General features: G+C 43.5%; 1 protein-coding gene across 14 annotated transcripts in view; it reads right to left on the reverse strand.

Annotated features, from left to right (window-relative positions):
- The window catches only part of CFAP61 (cilia and flagella associated protein 61), a 98,204-nt gene that overhangs the window by 36,010 nt on the left and 45,329 nt on the right, over nt 1–16,865 (reverse strand). For 13 of the 14 annotated variants that reach the window (XR_012579399.1, XR_012579396.1, XR_012579395.1 and 10 more), the window contains 3 exons: nt 8,564–8,662; nt 4,933–5,098; nt 2,984–3,143 (listed from right to left, as the gene is read on the reverse strand). Coding sequence is in view for 1 of the 14 variants with exons in the window: in XM_074536758.1 (XP_074392859.1) it covers nt 2,984–3,143; nt 4,933–5,098; nt 8,564–8,662 (425 nt within the window). In the remaining 13 variants the exon portion in view is untranslated. The remainder of the gene's footprint in view (nt 1–2,983; nt 3,144–4,932; nt 5,099–8,563; nt 8,663–16,865) is intronic. The other variant, XR_012579397.1, reaches the window with a different exon arrangement.

Genomic DNA, 16,865 nt, shown 5'->3' on the forward strand with positions numbered 1-16,865 from the left:
CCATAAATATCATATAGAATACAGAAATGTTCCAGTGTGTCCATCACTTTCCAAGCCAGAAGAACCTATCCCATAGCTTGTGCCTGCCAGGACACCTGTCTGCAGCTACACTGGCCTCAGGGGGGTACCAAAAGAGAAGACAGATGTAAGCCTGACTGTTTTTTCCCTGCTGCAGCAGGGTGTAATGCAAGAAGCAGCCCAGCAGAACCCGTGGGTAAAGACCAGCTTTGCTCTACTCATTTTTATTAACTCCATGTGCTGACAGTGCAGGCCAGGATGTGGTGCGCAGGTGTTGACAGCCTCATGCTACATTTACATGTTTTCAACTTGCAGGGAGTGAAAGATATGAGTGAAAAGGATGCTGTGGCTGGAAAAGGAAGGTGAGGAGGGCTTCCCTGAGGCACAGCCAAGAAAAGCTCCATTCTGACTGCAGGGCAAAGCTGGGCTGGGACCCTTCACCCTTGGGCAGCACAGCCTCCTCAGAGAGAAGCTCAGTTCCTGCAGTAGACACTGGCATTTGGGGATGGACAAAATCAGATGAGAGTCCTACATTTCTCAAGCAAAATTAAAATTCTGGTTTATATGGTAATATTAAATACAACTGCATTAGATCAGGGAAAGCAATGCTCCTTTATTGACCTCTTGTAAATCAACAATTTACTGCTTCTGCTTATTACAATATTAGTGGCTTTTTAGATGACAGTGCTAGTAGTCTAGGAACTGCAGATATTCATTATGGACTGAAATTATGTCTACCGAACAGAGAGCAGTTCCTCAGGATGCTTTTATTATTTAACTACATGAAAATGTATGTATCTGTGAGTAAACATAATAACCTTCTACAGAAAAAACAGCCATAAATAAAGATCATTACAGTAGTTTTATCGTTTATTACCTGAATGTCAGCGTCCTGCTGCAGAGCAGACTCATTAATTTTCCACAAGTAAGAAGCACAAGATTTCAGTGACCCTAATGTGACCTGAATCTTTGCAGTTTGCAAAAGCCAAAGGAGAAACCCAGTATGAGCTAAAGCATTGGTGGCTCCAGTCAGTGATTCATGCACTGGAATTTTAATGCAAGAGTATTCCTACAAACACACTTTTAATAAGGCAGTAAACTATGCTTAGGTGAAGAGGAAAAAAAAAATAATTGCTTCATTTTGGGCCATTAAAGCAGTTTTGTTCCTTACTTTACTTCCATCCTACTTTTATTTTCATGGAAAGTGCAGAGCTAATAAGAGATGAATTTCAATTAGTCCCAATTACAGCTGTAATAGGTTCCATGCATTAGGTGGCTGGGTTTATCAGTAAATCACAGTGGCAGCCATGGGGCCAGTTCTTGCCCTACTCCCAGGCCCTCAGCAGCAGAAAGCCCTCCCAGAGCCCTGGCACAAGTGTCAGGACTGAAGGAACAGGAACAACGTTGGTAAGAAACACAGCTGGAAGAAGCAGCAGGGTAAGGAATGAGAAACAGATCAGTGGAGGAAGACTCTCCACTGGGCACTCTGCACAGCAGCAGAGAATGTGATGGGAAGAGCAAGGAGAGGGCACTGAAGCCAGAGCAGGGGGAAAGGGGAAGATGTCACATCTCTCCTGGACCACATCTCCAAAAGTGCCTCCAGACCAACCTCATGGTGGTGTGTGTGAATTTACCTTCTCTACACATGAAGCCAGGCCAGGGCCTCATTAAGGGATGCAGCTCCACCTTGCAGCTAAGGCCAGCAGCAATACCAAAGTGAAGATGAACATTCCATGGCTCCAGCACTGCTGGGGGAGCAGGTGCACTCATGCCAGGGCAGGTGAGACAGCCTGACTGTGCCATTTGCTGCCGAGTGACTGATCCTCCTGGCACTGTGCATCCCAGGCAGCAGCTGCTCCCAGGCACAATCCTGCACAGGGACACCCCAGCACATTCCAGGACTGGGCACACAGGGAGTTACATGAAGGACTAGCAGCAGCAAGCAGGGACAGCTAACACTCTCATGTGTCTATGCAAAGTCAGCTGCTGTAGCAGCTGGATGCCAGGTAAGGCTGTGTGGGCAGGGCTGGCACCAGCTGGAGGACAGGTGGAGGCCAGGAAGCTGGCCAGAAACACTGCCATGTTTATGAACCCCTGTGCTGATCACAGCAAGACCTGGAGGACGATAAAGGAATTCCCAATGCTTTTAGAACTTCCCTAAAGGACTCCCAAGCAGGTGTGAACCTTGCACCACACCAAAGCACTGCCAATTTTCATCACACTCCACAAACAAGGCAGGTAAAACACATCTTCAGGAAAGTCCTGCTCTTGCACTCTGCCAGCAGGAATTGCCCACAAGGACAGCTTTCCTGCTCTGAACTCTCCTGACTCAGAGCCAGCAGGAACTGACATTTCATCAACTCATTGACTCTTTGGTCTCTGTTTTCCTAGTTCAAAGTTGACTCAGAAAGCTGGATGGTCCCAGGTATTTTCCACAGTGCACACACTAGTGAACATACAAACACAGCACACATGACAAAGCTGAGGAAATACAGGGATGGTGCACATCAGCATAAATGTCTGATTTTAAGGGTTAAAAAGCACCAGGAACTTGCAGTTCTATGTGAAAATCTGTCACTGATGCAACTGAATACAATGCTGTCAGACACTTCCTAATTTAGGCTTATTTTCTTTTTTTATGCCACAAATCTAGATATTTTTCTATACAGTAGAAAACCACATCCACTAATTAAATTATCTTTTCACTGGTGAATTAATGACTCCAGACAGATTTGCATTTGGGACTCATTTGGTTTTCTACAATAACTACAGATAATTAATCTATCTCAAACCTTTCTTTCCCAGCTAAATATACTGGGTATCAAAAATAACTAAAATTCTAAATTAATCTGGAAAACAAAGCCCACCAGATGAAAGACTGTTAGAATTCATCAGGCACCAATTATACAAGGGAATAAAAGAAGTAATAAGCCTAGGAAACATTTCTGTAAGTGTGTGTGCTTACCTGTGGACTTGATAAGGCGGTGTTCCTCCAGCCAGAGTGCTGCCTCGAAGCAGTCCTGGGCATCATTGAGAGTGAAGAGATTGGAAGGGACTTGCTCTGTGTATCTCTGTGGCCACTGGCTCGTGACTTCACTGATATATTCTCCCATGGGAGCCAGGGCCTGGAGAAATGAGTCAGTGAGTGGATATGGCACAGACCTTGGAGATGTTAAAACAAATTGACACCCTCACTTTGGCTACCCAAGGGCTGCTGTTCTGGCACATCCCAGCCCTCTGTCACACTCAGCAGCAGCAAACAGACCCATGGCCACTCAGGGAACACTGAGTGTACACGTGTGCATGTGGTCCCTGTTTCCTGTGGGATGTGGGCGACCACTTCAAACAGCCCTGTCAGTGCAAGTGCACATGGCAAACGCCAGGGACTGCACAGCAAACAGCAGAAATGTCCCAACACACAGAAGGGGATCTCAGCAGCTCTCTGAATAACAGATCACTTTAAAAGGCTCTGCCACCACCTTTTGTCAGCAAAAATCAACCTTCTACAATAACAGATTTTGACCCAGAGAAAGGGATCAAAATCTGCTTGATAGTTCAGATGTGAAGATTCAGTAACACGGTCACTGTGTAAAGCTGCGTTACAATAACAAACTCAGTTTGAGTTTGAAAAAAGGAAAAAGGGAATCTCATCTCTGACTTCCTCAGCATCACTGAGTCACATCCTGAACCCTGTTCTCACTACCAGCCAGATCAACTGAAATATTGCTGGGTCATATAAAACCAGGCATGACACCAAAAGATCTTAACAACTAAATCTCCAAATCATAACACAATGTTTTACTAAGCATTAATTTGACTGCTTACCAAACACGGAACAACTTAAAAAAACTACGGACTAGAGCTCTCCGTAATAAAACAGAAGCTACTAATTTCTTCTTATTCTTTTGTATAGCTTGAAAATGAGAATAGATGATAATGATGGAATTTCTCCTCAAAGGCAAATAAAACCTGCCTTTTCCCTTGCTATCTTTACCTTTCTCCCCCACTGCAGTTACTTGTCATAAATTATTTTGCAAGTCAGAGTGACCTCCAAACACCTTTACCAAGGAGCACTTTTCCAGCCCACACTTCAGCTTTTGTTTCATGCCTGCTGAGCAGTGCCCATGGGCTGCTGTGTAAGTGTGCCTCTGCCTGAGAAGGGATCACAGACCACACAGCCTGCTGCACACAGGCAGCCAGACACTGCTGTGGGATGTGGCACAGCACTGCAAAGCTGCACACATTGCTCATATCCATCTCCTGATTTTAAAGACAAAATGCCTTGCTCACAACTTCTACCCCAAACCATCCAAGTAAGGCAAAGCCTGGCAACAAAGGGGCTGCACCAAGCTGCCTGTTTGGTTATGGGGCCTGAGGGCCTCATGGGGATACAGGAGCCAGGGAGTCTGAGTGGAAGCTGACCCGGTGAGACTGGAGCTCAACTTGATTCCACATCTCCCAGGCAGCTAAGCATCTGCTTCAATCTCACTGGAAACTCAGCTGTGTGCTACAACACCAAGCAGCACCACGGACTTGCCTAGGCATGGTCATCACGTGAGATGAGTAATTAATTTGATAAGGAATTCTCTCCATTTCCAAAACTAGGTCAAATGGTGTTAGACCAGCTGGAGTTCAGTCTCCTGTGGCTGGGACCACATGTCAGTTGAGCCTGCTCTTCAGCAGGTTTAATGGTTATGGTGGCAAAAACACCAGCAGCTTTGCCTCCTGCCCAACCCTGAGCAGTAAACTGTCCAACCCTCCTCTCTTTCAGCTTCAGCACCAGTACCAACACAGCCCTACACCCTACTGCACTGCAGGGCTGCCAACTGCTGGTGCTACCCTTGCTCTGCCTAATCCCAGGAACACCACTCAGTGTGGAAAACCTGGGAATACTGTGCTGTTCGCTCTGCTCACCTGGTAGCTCTGTCCCGTGCACAGAACCAGGTAGTCGTACGGCACTTTCTCCTTGGAAACGACGACGTATTTGGCACTGCGGTTTATGCTCGTCATTTTACCAACCACAACGTTAACCCAGGAACAAAGTGACATCTGTGCATAATCTTCATCATTAAAACAGTGGCTGCAAAGAAAAAATATCTGTAAGTGACATTTCGGCAGCTGACAGCAGGCATTAATTAGACATCTGGTGAGCTCAGCCCAGGCCCCCAGTGGTTCCTCCTGCTCCCTTGCTGTGAGTTTACTGCAGCCTATGGTAAAAGATTAGGCATTAGGAAATACTCAGTTACAAATTGACAGCTTTCTGCTGAACCCAAACAAGGCCTTACAATGACATAATTCAAGAACAAAATCAGAAATCTATGTTTTGCTCTGCTTTTCCTTTGCAGGCTGATGGGAGTTAGAAGCTTTTGAACCTGCAAAGAAAATAATTCAACAGTCCAACTCTTTCTCCAAGACAAGACTTCTTTATTCAGCTTTTCCTCAACTTTCCTTCCTTTGCTATTCAACTTCACCAGTCACAGCTAAGGTGAGACACAAATGCAGGGAATGCACCCTACCATTTTAGCATCTGTATTCTGAAGTATTAGTCCATAAAGTTTAAAAATAAATAGAAAGCTAGAAAATGGTTGCCAGAGCTAAAAGCAAAAGGCAGAGATCTCAAGTCTCCTATTGGTGGCCCTTTTCCAAAAGAACTTTTCAGCAATGCAAGAATGACAAATACTGAAAGCACATTAAACTGGTTCTGAGTGGTGCAGTCCAGGACGTTCTGGGTGTGCATAGAGCACACATCACAAGCAAGGTTCTCTGACAGTGTGAATTCCATATCAGTACCCTAAAAATCATGTGTTGGCTTTGACAGTCTCAGACAAGGTTTGCTTTTCTCAGGTTTTAAGGCTGTTACAGCCTGCTCCAAGCAAAAAGCATTGGATATCCCTATGTGTGAGAGAAGTATAAAAGATCTGGAAGCTGCCATTTCAAAAAGCCAATTTTAAAGCAAAATACAAGTGGAACAAAACCCCTTTTAATGCCTCAGCAATGAAAATTACAATTACTTTCAAAGGCTTGGAGTGTGCCCTCAACCAAGGATCTCCAACCAAGTAAATACCAAGACACTTCTTACTGCATTTGTACCACCCTCTCTGTTAATAATAGCCTTTGGCAAAGACAAAGATTCCTGAAGATAAAATACTTCCATACAGATGCGCAACAAACATTATAAAACATGAGGAGAACATTCCCAACTAGGTCCATCACGACTCCTGAATGCCATGAGCCTGGCAATGGCCCACCATGGAAATGCACAAGAGGTTTCTGGCTACTGTGCAGACCCAGCTGGGCTCAACTCCATCCCTCCCCAATACTGAAAACCTGCACCAGGCAAAGCCTGTTCAGTTAGGTTCTTTCAGTAGAACTGGACAAACATATTCATACCTTTGTAGAGCAATAAACCCACAGGATCTAGCAAAGAGAATGCAACAGGTTTAAAACATGCAAAAAAAGAATGGCTGGTGTCACACAGGTGTCTGGTTTGTGAGACCAGAGCCGCTCTATTAGAAGAATCTCTGTGAACAAACTACATGAAAGAAGCTGAGCCTCACCCCTGCCAGGACCTCAGGAGGGGAATGGCCAGTACAGAGACCCTGGGCTTCACCCAGGCTGTCAGCTGAAGTCACCACAGAAAATACATGGCAATTTAAAGGTCCAAAATCTTCACTTTCTATATATACTTAGTGATGAAAAATATTCCACTTTCTCCCAAAGGCCTCAAAGTGATTAAACAGAAGGGGCTGGGCCCATGCTCAAGCATTTGATGCTTTCTGTGGCACCAGCAGCTGCAGCAGAGAGTGCAGGCAGAGACCAGCACTGACAGCTGCTGCTTTGTCATTAATACCAGGACATACATCCCAACACAGAGCTCCTGGTTCCATGTTAATCATTGCTACCAAATTCCCAAAACTGGCATTCAGGATGCCACAGGAACAAATACAGTTGATTTCAAACCTGGAGAATTTAAGGATTGAATTGCCAGGCTTTCTGTGATGCTCTGCATCCTCTGTGCTCAGAGATAGCAGAAGGAAAAAAATAAGGGAAGAAAACCACTGACAATTCTGAACTGTAGTAGTGCAGAAATCTGTAAATAAAATGGACATTAAGGACGGAGGAAGGTTTCCAAAAGCACCTCTATAATTGAGATGTGCAGCTCCCAGGAGATTGACACTTCAAAACCACTGGGATGCTTTCAGAAATCATACCCTGCAGAGTTCAATTTTCACTCTTAATCTACTTTCAGATTTTAACAGCCAAATCTGTTGAGGTGGCTCTGAACTACAACTTTCTGTCAGGAAGGATGCTTTGTTAGTACAACTCTTTTCTACAGTGAACTTAGGAAAGAGACTATGTGCATTTATGTGAGAATATAATTCCTTCATTTGCTAGATTTGCACTTGAACACACCCCTTTCTACAGTACAAAAAGTAATACAGGCAACTACTTTTACAAAATCTCTTGTCAGTGCAAAATGAGATGGTTTTAAACAGGTTCCCACTACATTATTTTCACATCTTTGTAGAGATTCCATTTGTAAGGTTCAGCAAGCAGACATGGAGCTGTTTTGTCATTTAAAGAGCCAGTCCTTTAGTGCACTGCAGCTCATGGAGGAAAAGATTTAGTGAAATGCAATGTAAAGGCTCCAAAGAATCACATGCCAATTCTAAATAACTTAGTATATTTTCATTCCCCAGCTATTCAGAATAACTGATCCATTTTAATTCTATGCTTCTCAATGTTCAAAACAATCACGTCCAAGTCCACAGTGATGATTTCCCCAAAACAAAACCCAAAAATACTGTATTTAAATGAGAACTATGTACTTAGAATTTTAAAGAGGTAAGATTTTTATCAGACTAAATGGAAGCTGTTATATTTATTGACAAACAAGGATGCCTGAAAAGTGTTTGACAGTCCCTAGACAAGGCTCTTCCTCCATTTCCCTTCAGCTGTACACAGCCCTGGTCAGGACAGACTGCCACAGCCCAGGGATTGGCACTCACAGCCCACAGCAGCAGAACTGATGCAGAACAGTTCTGCCAAACTGATCAACAGCAACTCCCCTGTACCCAGCAAAATCCCCACCAGCACTGATGGGCTCTGCATCCCACCACACACTGCCCAAAGTCAGTCCCTGTCACATTACCAATATTGATTCTTGTAGGTTCTTTGGTTCAGCATTATTTAGAACAAAACTCATGGAAGTTAAAAACCAAACAAGATTTAAAAAGTAAGCAGACATTTTGTGTCATTTGGCTTCAGCGTGGAGATTTAAACAATCTAAAAAACCTCAGAAAGCTGGGGCCACTTCCAAGGTATAACACAGTGGATTGCTGTCCTGAAGTTACTGCTTTGGCACTATTTCCCTATTCATAATTCTATCCAATTCCTCTTGTAGGTGAGTGCATGCTGGATAGACAGACTGGAGTATTTTGGGGCTCTCTACGGATGTATCTAAAATCTAGGACAAGTTCACAAGAATTACAGAGTGTTATGTTTTCTGCAGGAGTTATGGAAGTGTTTAGACATGAAGTCAAACCTGTTAATTAAAAATCTTCTATATTTGGAGATCAGTGGGTCTTTTCCTGGAAGGCCATGAATGGAAATCAAGGTCAGGTTGTTGAACTTCAGACGTGGCCTGTGGAAAGAAAAAGGGTCCCAGTTGGAAGAAATTCAGAGGGCACATCCAAGGAACAGTATAGCTCAGAATTCCATGTTCAGGAGTATACAGAAAGCAATTCCTTTACACAGGGTCAAAGTGTTTCACTCTGCCCAAATGCAGGTGGCTCTGGATACAAAGAGAAGAACAATTTCCACCAGTTTCAGCAATGCCAGGGCGAGGAGGGGGACAAGACTGACAGTATGTTGAACTAAATGTGATCTGACATTTGAAAACAAGTAAATATGATGAGTGATTAAGCCTTCTAATCTTCAAGGCTTTCTGTAAGTTAAGGATGGACTGATGCAAATGGTACAAAGGAATCAGAATGTTTTTTATCAACCAATGTTAATTTGTTATTCATACATTTAAAAAATATATTCAAACATAGTTAAAGGTCATACTTAAACCAAGGAATTTCAAGGTTATGGCTGCCCCTCTCAAAATGCATATTAATAGTTTAATTCTGGATTATGGATTATCTGTGGTAAATCTCCATGCATACTCAGGCCAAACACAAAGTAATAAATAACCTTAATGTAACAGAGTGCATATATTTATACAGATTATGGGCCTGATTCTCATTTAAATTAAGGTCACTCTGCAAAGGTGGATGTAAATAGAATTTGCTTTTCATTTATGGCCACCTTATGCTGCCTGAGTGATACAAAATGGTCTTCATGTAAATGAGAGTGAGCCTGATCCACAAGGCTGAAAGCAGAGTGTTGAAGCGATGCCATCTGCACACCGGGAACGTCGCTCGTGGGGTGCGAACAACAACTACAGCAACTTCACACACCAACAGAGCACAGCTCCTTGGCATTTATTTACATGGATCAATTACATAAACACCCTACACATCCTCCCAACCTCAGAGCAAGGAGATCTCATTGCAGTGTGGAGCTGAAGGCATCTGTACATGCTGCATGGTCTCTTACCAACAGGTGCCCAAATCCAGGGGCTACAGTCACATTACATTTAAATACTGTTAATACTTAGGATGGAAACCTTGTGAGCCAGCACCAGAAACATGGCATAATCAAAGTTCTAGGCATTATTAATGTGCCTCTTTTGCATGACTGCACAATGATGCACTTTATTGATCTGGTCATATACCATTTTCCTCTGCAGATGCTCTACCTCTATTGAATCCCCACGCAGGCATCCAGGATTTCCCCAGTCATATGGTATTTGTTCCTTCTTCCCCACTGAGTGGGAGGCTTCAATCAGACCTTCCAGTCAGTACAATTTACTAACTAATGATTTACTTCTACCTCAGCACTCCCATGGCATCCCCATATTAATTCATGTCTCCCACTCATTCATCTTGTAAGCATCAAAACGTTGATTAGCATCTTCTGGGATGAAATGAGAAAAAATGAGTAGAATCTTTGATTTCCCCTTCACACTGAGGAAAAGCCAGGCACAAAGCATGGTGGCTGGCAGCTCCCCAAGGGCAGGGTGGTTCAGGGGCAGAGCTGCAGGGGGTGGGGGCTGTACTCTGAGTGCCACACGCTGCCCCTCTGGCTCCACGGTTCCACACAGCTCCAGGCAAACAATGGCCCTGTCTCCAAACACACACAGACAAATCCCTGCTGCTGCAAAGTGTCAGAATTTGGTCAGTGTTTAAGCACAGGCTGGTGGTATTTGTGCAAATTATCAGAATCTTTAAATAAGTACCAAATGTCCTATCTTGTGTTCCAAAGGCCTGGCTCCAGAAGCGTAGCTGGCACGTGTGACCCCAGGATTTAAAATACATTTACACACACACAGAGGCACTTAAGGACAAGCCTGAGCACTAGAGGGGAGCTGCAGCTCCTGCTGGCACTGGCAGAGTCACCACAGGGTGACAGGTGGGGGATTTTGTGCTTTATTATTTCTAGGCTAACAAAAGGATGGCTCATTTACTACAGCTTTGGACTCCTTACTGGTGCCTAAAAGCTCTTAACTGGAGAATAACCAAGGCCCTGGATATAGGCAGTGGTGTCAGGACAAGGACTGACTTAGATGCTGCTAATAACAATGTCCAACATAAAACAGGGCAAAGTGAGGGTTCCCATTTGATGAAAAAGTCTTCAAGTTAAGAGCCTGAAGCAGTGCAACGTTAAACAAGTGCACCTGCATTTTAGAAGCAAATAATTCCAGCAGGGATTCACGTTGCTGTGGATACAGAGGGAAGAACAGCTCAAAGATACTGGTAAAGCAGGGAGGGATTAGAGTATCTAGGGAAATAAGTAAAAGGTGTTAGGTTTCAGTGCAGAGCTCTAGAGGACAGCTACAAAAAGAAACTGAACACTCTTGTCCTCAAAACAAAACAGGGTTACCAATCCATTGAGCATAATCAAAAGGACACAGAAAAGTTTTAGTACAGTTTTTACATATATCCTGGTGTTTGTGAACTTGTTAGAGCATTCCTTGCTTATTTTGCTGGATTTTTTTGCCTGATGTCTGTTTGGTGTTTTTTTCCTTCTGCGTGTGGCATAATGATGGAAGCTTAGATGGTGGAAACTGCCTGAGCAAATAATTTAATTACTTGCTTTCATTTAACCCCTCATTATCACAACAAGTCAAGCTACTTTTGTTACAAAAAATAAAGTGCAGCAAAGCAGTCTCCATGAACCTGAGATCTCAATTTATTCAAAATCTTGCACTTTATAAGATTCTTTTCCCAGTTATAAATAAAAACTAAAATAAAGGAGTGACAGAAGATAATGTTTTATCTGCCTCCTAAAGTTGGTAACTATGTGAACTGTTCTCCTGTGTACACAATCTTTAAACAATAATATCTGAAATTACAACCTATCCAAAAGTAAAGTCCTAATAACACTGGACCCTCAGCTTCACTGCATCAGAGCCCTTTTAAAAGTGGCAGCTCAAGATCATTCTGAAAATGGTAAAAAAAAAAATCTGATTTCAGCACTAAACACTGAAAAGTAAGATGAGAGAGTCTTGCAATAACAAAATTTTGAAATCATCATTTTGAAATCAAGAAAAATCTCTGTCCTGAAACAAAAAAGGAACACTAACTTTTTGCAGGGAGGAAGAAGCCCAGAAGCAGAGATGATAATAAGAGTCCCAACAGGCCATAACCTGTGGTCAAGGCACAGGAGCTCAGCATGTCCAGGTGTCACTCTCACTGTACAAGGCAGATGGAGACAGTTCTCCTTTCCCCCATAAATGTAACAATTTAACCAAAGCAGGACTTATTGTTAATGAAACATTTCAAGAACACAGCAGTCAGAAGAGAGAAGACACTTCTCCAAAAGGAAAAGGAATCCAACAGATTTCCCAGCTCCACACCAAACTCACTTAACAAAGTGAGTGTTTGTGTTAACAAACACACAAACACAGCTTAACAAAGGTTTCCCATACAAATAACTAGAAAGAAACCCCACTCACTCAAGTTGTCCCTCTAGGATAAATGTGCTACTCAGTACTACAACCCTGCTTTCAGCCCCTCCCCAAACAAGGTGTTCCCATGCTGTCTCTCCATTAATTCCTTTGCCAGCCCCAGGGTTTTCCTTCCCCTCTGCTGCCTCTGCCTCCTCAGACAGCCACACTTAGCTGCAGCAGCAGCAGAAGGGTTTGTTGTTTGTATCAACACCTACCAAAAGCAGCTCTTCTGAAGAACCTGCTCTGAGGGCATCAATTACAGCCCCCAGAGCAGGATTCCAGATTCACTGCTGACCAACAGATGTCCATTTCCAAGATAACCCTCTTCAATTACCAGGAAACAAATATTAGCCAGTTCTCCCTTGGATTGACCTTAGGAAAAAGTGTTTAAATTGTGAATCAATTTGCTCAGCAAAAGAAGGGATAACAGCACAGTGTTCACTGGGACACTTGCCAATGCAAGGGTCAAGGAGGGGCTTTCCACACAACCTGGCCCATGACCACTCTTCCTCTCTCAGCAAAATATTTCATCATGCCCCAGTTGCTTCCTCCTGTTATTAAAACAACAGGGTCCCTTCAAAAACTTCTATTTTGATGAAAAGATACTTCGTTTTTTGGGTTTTTTAAAGAAACTTCCTGCCAGGTTTATTGGTAATTTTATCAGATGCTATTATCCTAAGAAGAGCAACCTCTAAGCCCAGGCCACGAAAGCCACCACTGTCACCATTTTCAACATCTTAGCAAGAATCCATTAAAGAGCTAAAGAACACTTTGACTAAAACCCTTCAAGGATGCTCAGGAATCTTTCTCCAGCACTGGTAGCTGGGCGTCTCACCAAACTTTGAACTTGATGGCTCACTACTTAGTAACAATTACGTCAGCGAGTTATCAACGTTATTCTCATACTCAATCCAAACACAGCTACTAGAAAGCAAATTAACTCTATCCCAGCCAAACACAGGGCAATCCTGTCTTAGAAGCCGTTCCTCTCCTGTTAAATTTGGATTCTCCTGCAAGGTCTACTCCTCTCACTCTTCCTCCTTCAAGTGATTAGCCCTAGATTTCCTTCTCTGTGGTTATTTTACTGTGGCTATATTGCTTGTCTCTTATCCTCTGTGCTGATCCTTTTCCTAGACAATATAACTAAAAACACCAGCAACTCTGACTGTTGACTTCCAATTCCTTTACTAATTCCTACTTTTTTAGGTGGCTTTATATCAGTCTACAATCTTGACTTCTCACTGAGCATTACCAAACATGTCTTTTTCCAGTTTCTTCTTTTGAATTCCAATCCACATTATAGCTCCATCCACCTTGTCCCCCTCTTGTGGCTTCACTGTTTTTGTCCCCTCCAGTCACCTCTCACTTCCCAGAAACTGGTTTGCTTACAGAAACTACAGCATTCACTCAAGATCTGCGGCATTTTCACAATCTAGGTTACTAAAACCAACATGGTAAAGTTCCTACAGTATGAATTGTTCTGAAACAGGGCAGGGAAAACTAAAGAGCTCTTTTCCTTGCCCACTCAAAACACACAGCTAAATCAGACCCATCCATATCCTTCCACAGCTACAGCATTCACAAGGGCAGCCCTCCATCCCAAATCTAAGTTAGCTTTGAGTCTGACCTAATCAAAGCATTAAGCAACCACTGCTTCAGTCAGAGCACTTCCTAAAATTACAATTTCCATTCCACAAGTGATCCAGCATTTCATTTTCTTTAAAAACGGCAATTATTTTTCTCGATAGAAAATGAGGGATATCTGATGATGGCCTTGGTAGTTACAGTCTCTTGCTATTTAATCATCTTGCAGATTCCAAACTACATCTGAGAGACATCGACACCATTTCCCGTAAACAAAGGTACCATAAATTGGGCAGTAAAACTAAAGTGTGGTAGAAACTTCATCACTTTGGCCACTGCTGTGCCAGTGCTTCAGTGAGTAACACACAGTGCAGATTCCAGCTTGTTAATAGGACATTTTCAATATTAATGGCCAATTACCTATGTTTAAGGCTAAGGTGATGGGGTTTTTATGGCTGTATACAACACTCCAATTTTCCAAACTATTGGAGAGAAGATAAGTATTCTGACCCCATGATGTAACCTGGTGCAAATCTGGCAATGCTGCCTTCAGAGTAGGCACCCTTGAAATATTCCCAGATGCTACCAGGCAGACAGCCATTAAACCTGGAAAGAGTTGAGGTTTAACCACATGTGCTCCTCCAGCCAGCAGGAAAACACAAAATTCATTGAAGTTGCACATTCTAAGGCATCCTTGCAGTACCAGGTCCTCACAACATAAGGCTGGCAGCCCACTTCAAAGGACAGGGACACAGCTGGCAGAGGAGTCAGCTGTGCCAAAACTCCTGATCCCAAACATCCATTTTTCAGTTATTGGCCTCCACATCTCAGCACCCTCACTCTGGCCCTCACCGTACACACACACACACAAACAGGAATCAAATCCATGCTAATCACTACTGGGAAGGATCACAGCTTAGCCAGACAAGTAATTTTTTTCTCCACTGCAGCAGCCTGCCCAGTCTGCTGTGCTTCCAAGGCAGCCTGGAGACTGCTCTGGAGGGCTCAGCACTGCACCTTCTCCACAGCTCTGGGAACAAACTTCAAACCAATGAACAGAAGGGAAAGTGGTGACATCTCCACAGCTTTAGCAGAGAGCTGGAGAAGCTGGGTGCAGTGTTTGCACTTAGAATGCTGCTGTATTTGCTCTGAACTGGATCAATCAGAGGTACCAGGTTACCAGGCTCAGAGCTGTGGATGTCCTGCTGAGTCACCACGAGGAGATGACGGATGCAGCTTAGCATTCTACAAAAACCCTCGTGACTCATTCCAATTCTGAGCAAGCTTTTTATAAGAAAACTACTATTTCCAAGATCAGCTTTAATACTCACCAAGAAGTATTCAAATATAAATAGTAACAAGAAAAAAAAATCTACAAATACTTACAAATTTCAAGTATGAAAGAACAGTTTGGGCTCAGAGACGTGTTTGCATATGTTCAAAGGACAAGTATTTCAAGTTGAAGCAATCTTATTTAAAACTGCAGACAGTCTCAAAAGCAAGATTTTAACTATAAAATAAGCCCGGATTGATGCTAATTGAGCCTCATTTTCTGGCAGAGGCTGTTAGGAAGGCTGCTCCTGACCCACATCCTCTGCCCTGTTTACAGCTTGTATCAGTCACTGCCAGCGTTCATTGTGATGCCGACTGCGTGACAAGGCCAGCCCTGACCCATCTGATTTATCTCTGTCACAACTTGAGCCCTGCTCACCACAAGTGATGGAAGGCAAACAATGACTGAGGGATGCAGCCTGGTGACACTGAGCACATGGCCTGGGCCCGCCCTGCTCTGAGGGGAAGGCAGAGGGAAGCACATGTGTGTCAGCAAAGACAGATAGGACAAAACAGTGGGCATCACTAACCCATTCATTGCATGTTAGCTCTGTGATCAGCAAGTAAGCACTAACTATTTAATTAGTCAACTAATTAGTGACAGGCAACATGGAAGGCTTCAGATGTTCCCAGACAAATGCAAAGATAAAAAGCCTAATTAACGATCAAGCATTATGCTAACTACAGCCAAACAGGCCAGATGTGTGGGATATTGTGTGCCCCAGCGCTGCCAGATAACGGGCTCTGACAGGAACCCTGCTACCTCAGAGCTGGTCCTGGGTGCTCCCAGCAGGAGACACTGTCCCACAGCAAAAAACTCAGGCTTACTGTGCTGGATTCCAATTCTACTCTGAGAAAAAAACCTCAGCCCTTGGATTAAAATATATTTAATTCTATCTCGGTCTTATATGCAATAATTATTTTCATGTGCCCATAGGGAGAAGGAAATAAATTTCATAACAATTCCATATTAAATATTGTGATTTTAGGCACCATTCATTTATGGCTATCTGATGTAGCAGGTTATGTACAATCCAACAGACTCAGAGACATATTTGCATCAGGGTTTGGTTTAAGGAGGTTTTCAAGACCATGGATTAAAAATGTTTTTCCTTAAAATCAAAGACAATAGTAATTTCCACAGCTATATGCTAAGAGGTGGATAAAAGCCAATGGGTTCCCTGCTCTGGAACCAGTGACAAGACATTGCTGGAAGCATGCTCCACAATCCTTAAGCCTTGCATCCCTGCATTCTGCTCCAGGAACCAGGCATTGGGACTAAGTGGAAACACTGGGGTTTGTAACCCTATGTCCTTCGGGTCTAACCCCTCTGCCCTGCTCATCCCTTTGAAACTAGCAAAGGAATGAAGAAAAAAACCAAAACAACCAAATAAGAAGCCACCCACTGTCACACCTGCAGCCCCAGAGCTGCTGTCACACCAAGAGCTGGCCAGGCAGGATCTGCCCCTCCTGCTGCAGTGCTGCTGCCTCCACTGGGCACCTGGCCCTCTGGCAAAAAACCAAAAAATCCCCGTGCATCCTCAAGAAAAGCAGCTCTACAGCTGAAAACATATACCTGCACATGCTGCCTGAGCAGCATGGAGAAGTCTAAAGCTCCTTTGGAGTTTGGGTGGGTGAGCAGTGGTGCCATGGCTCTGTAGCACTGCACCCCAGGATGTACTGCCCATGGCACAGTGGGAGGTGTCCTGCCACAGGGCAGCAGAGCTCATTCTCAGGGTCATTTCTCTGCTTAATGAAAAATGGATCTCTTCAGTCTCAAAGAAGTTGAAAACACTTGCAAGATCGAGTTCCAATAATTGCCACATCAGTAAGTGAATTACATTTATGTGTTTCCATGGTGACTGGTAATGTA

Source organism: Zonotrichia albicollis, chromosome 3 (assembly GCF_047830755.1).
Source record: "Zonotrichia albicollis isolate bZonAlb1 chromosome 3, bZonAlb1.hap1, whole genome shotgun sequence".
Classification (NCBI taxonomy): Eukaryota; Metazoa; Chordata; class Aves; order Passeriformes; family Passerellidae; genus Zonotrichia; species Zonotrichia albicollis.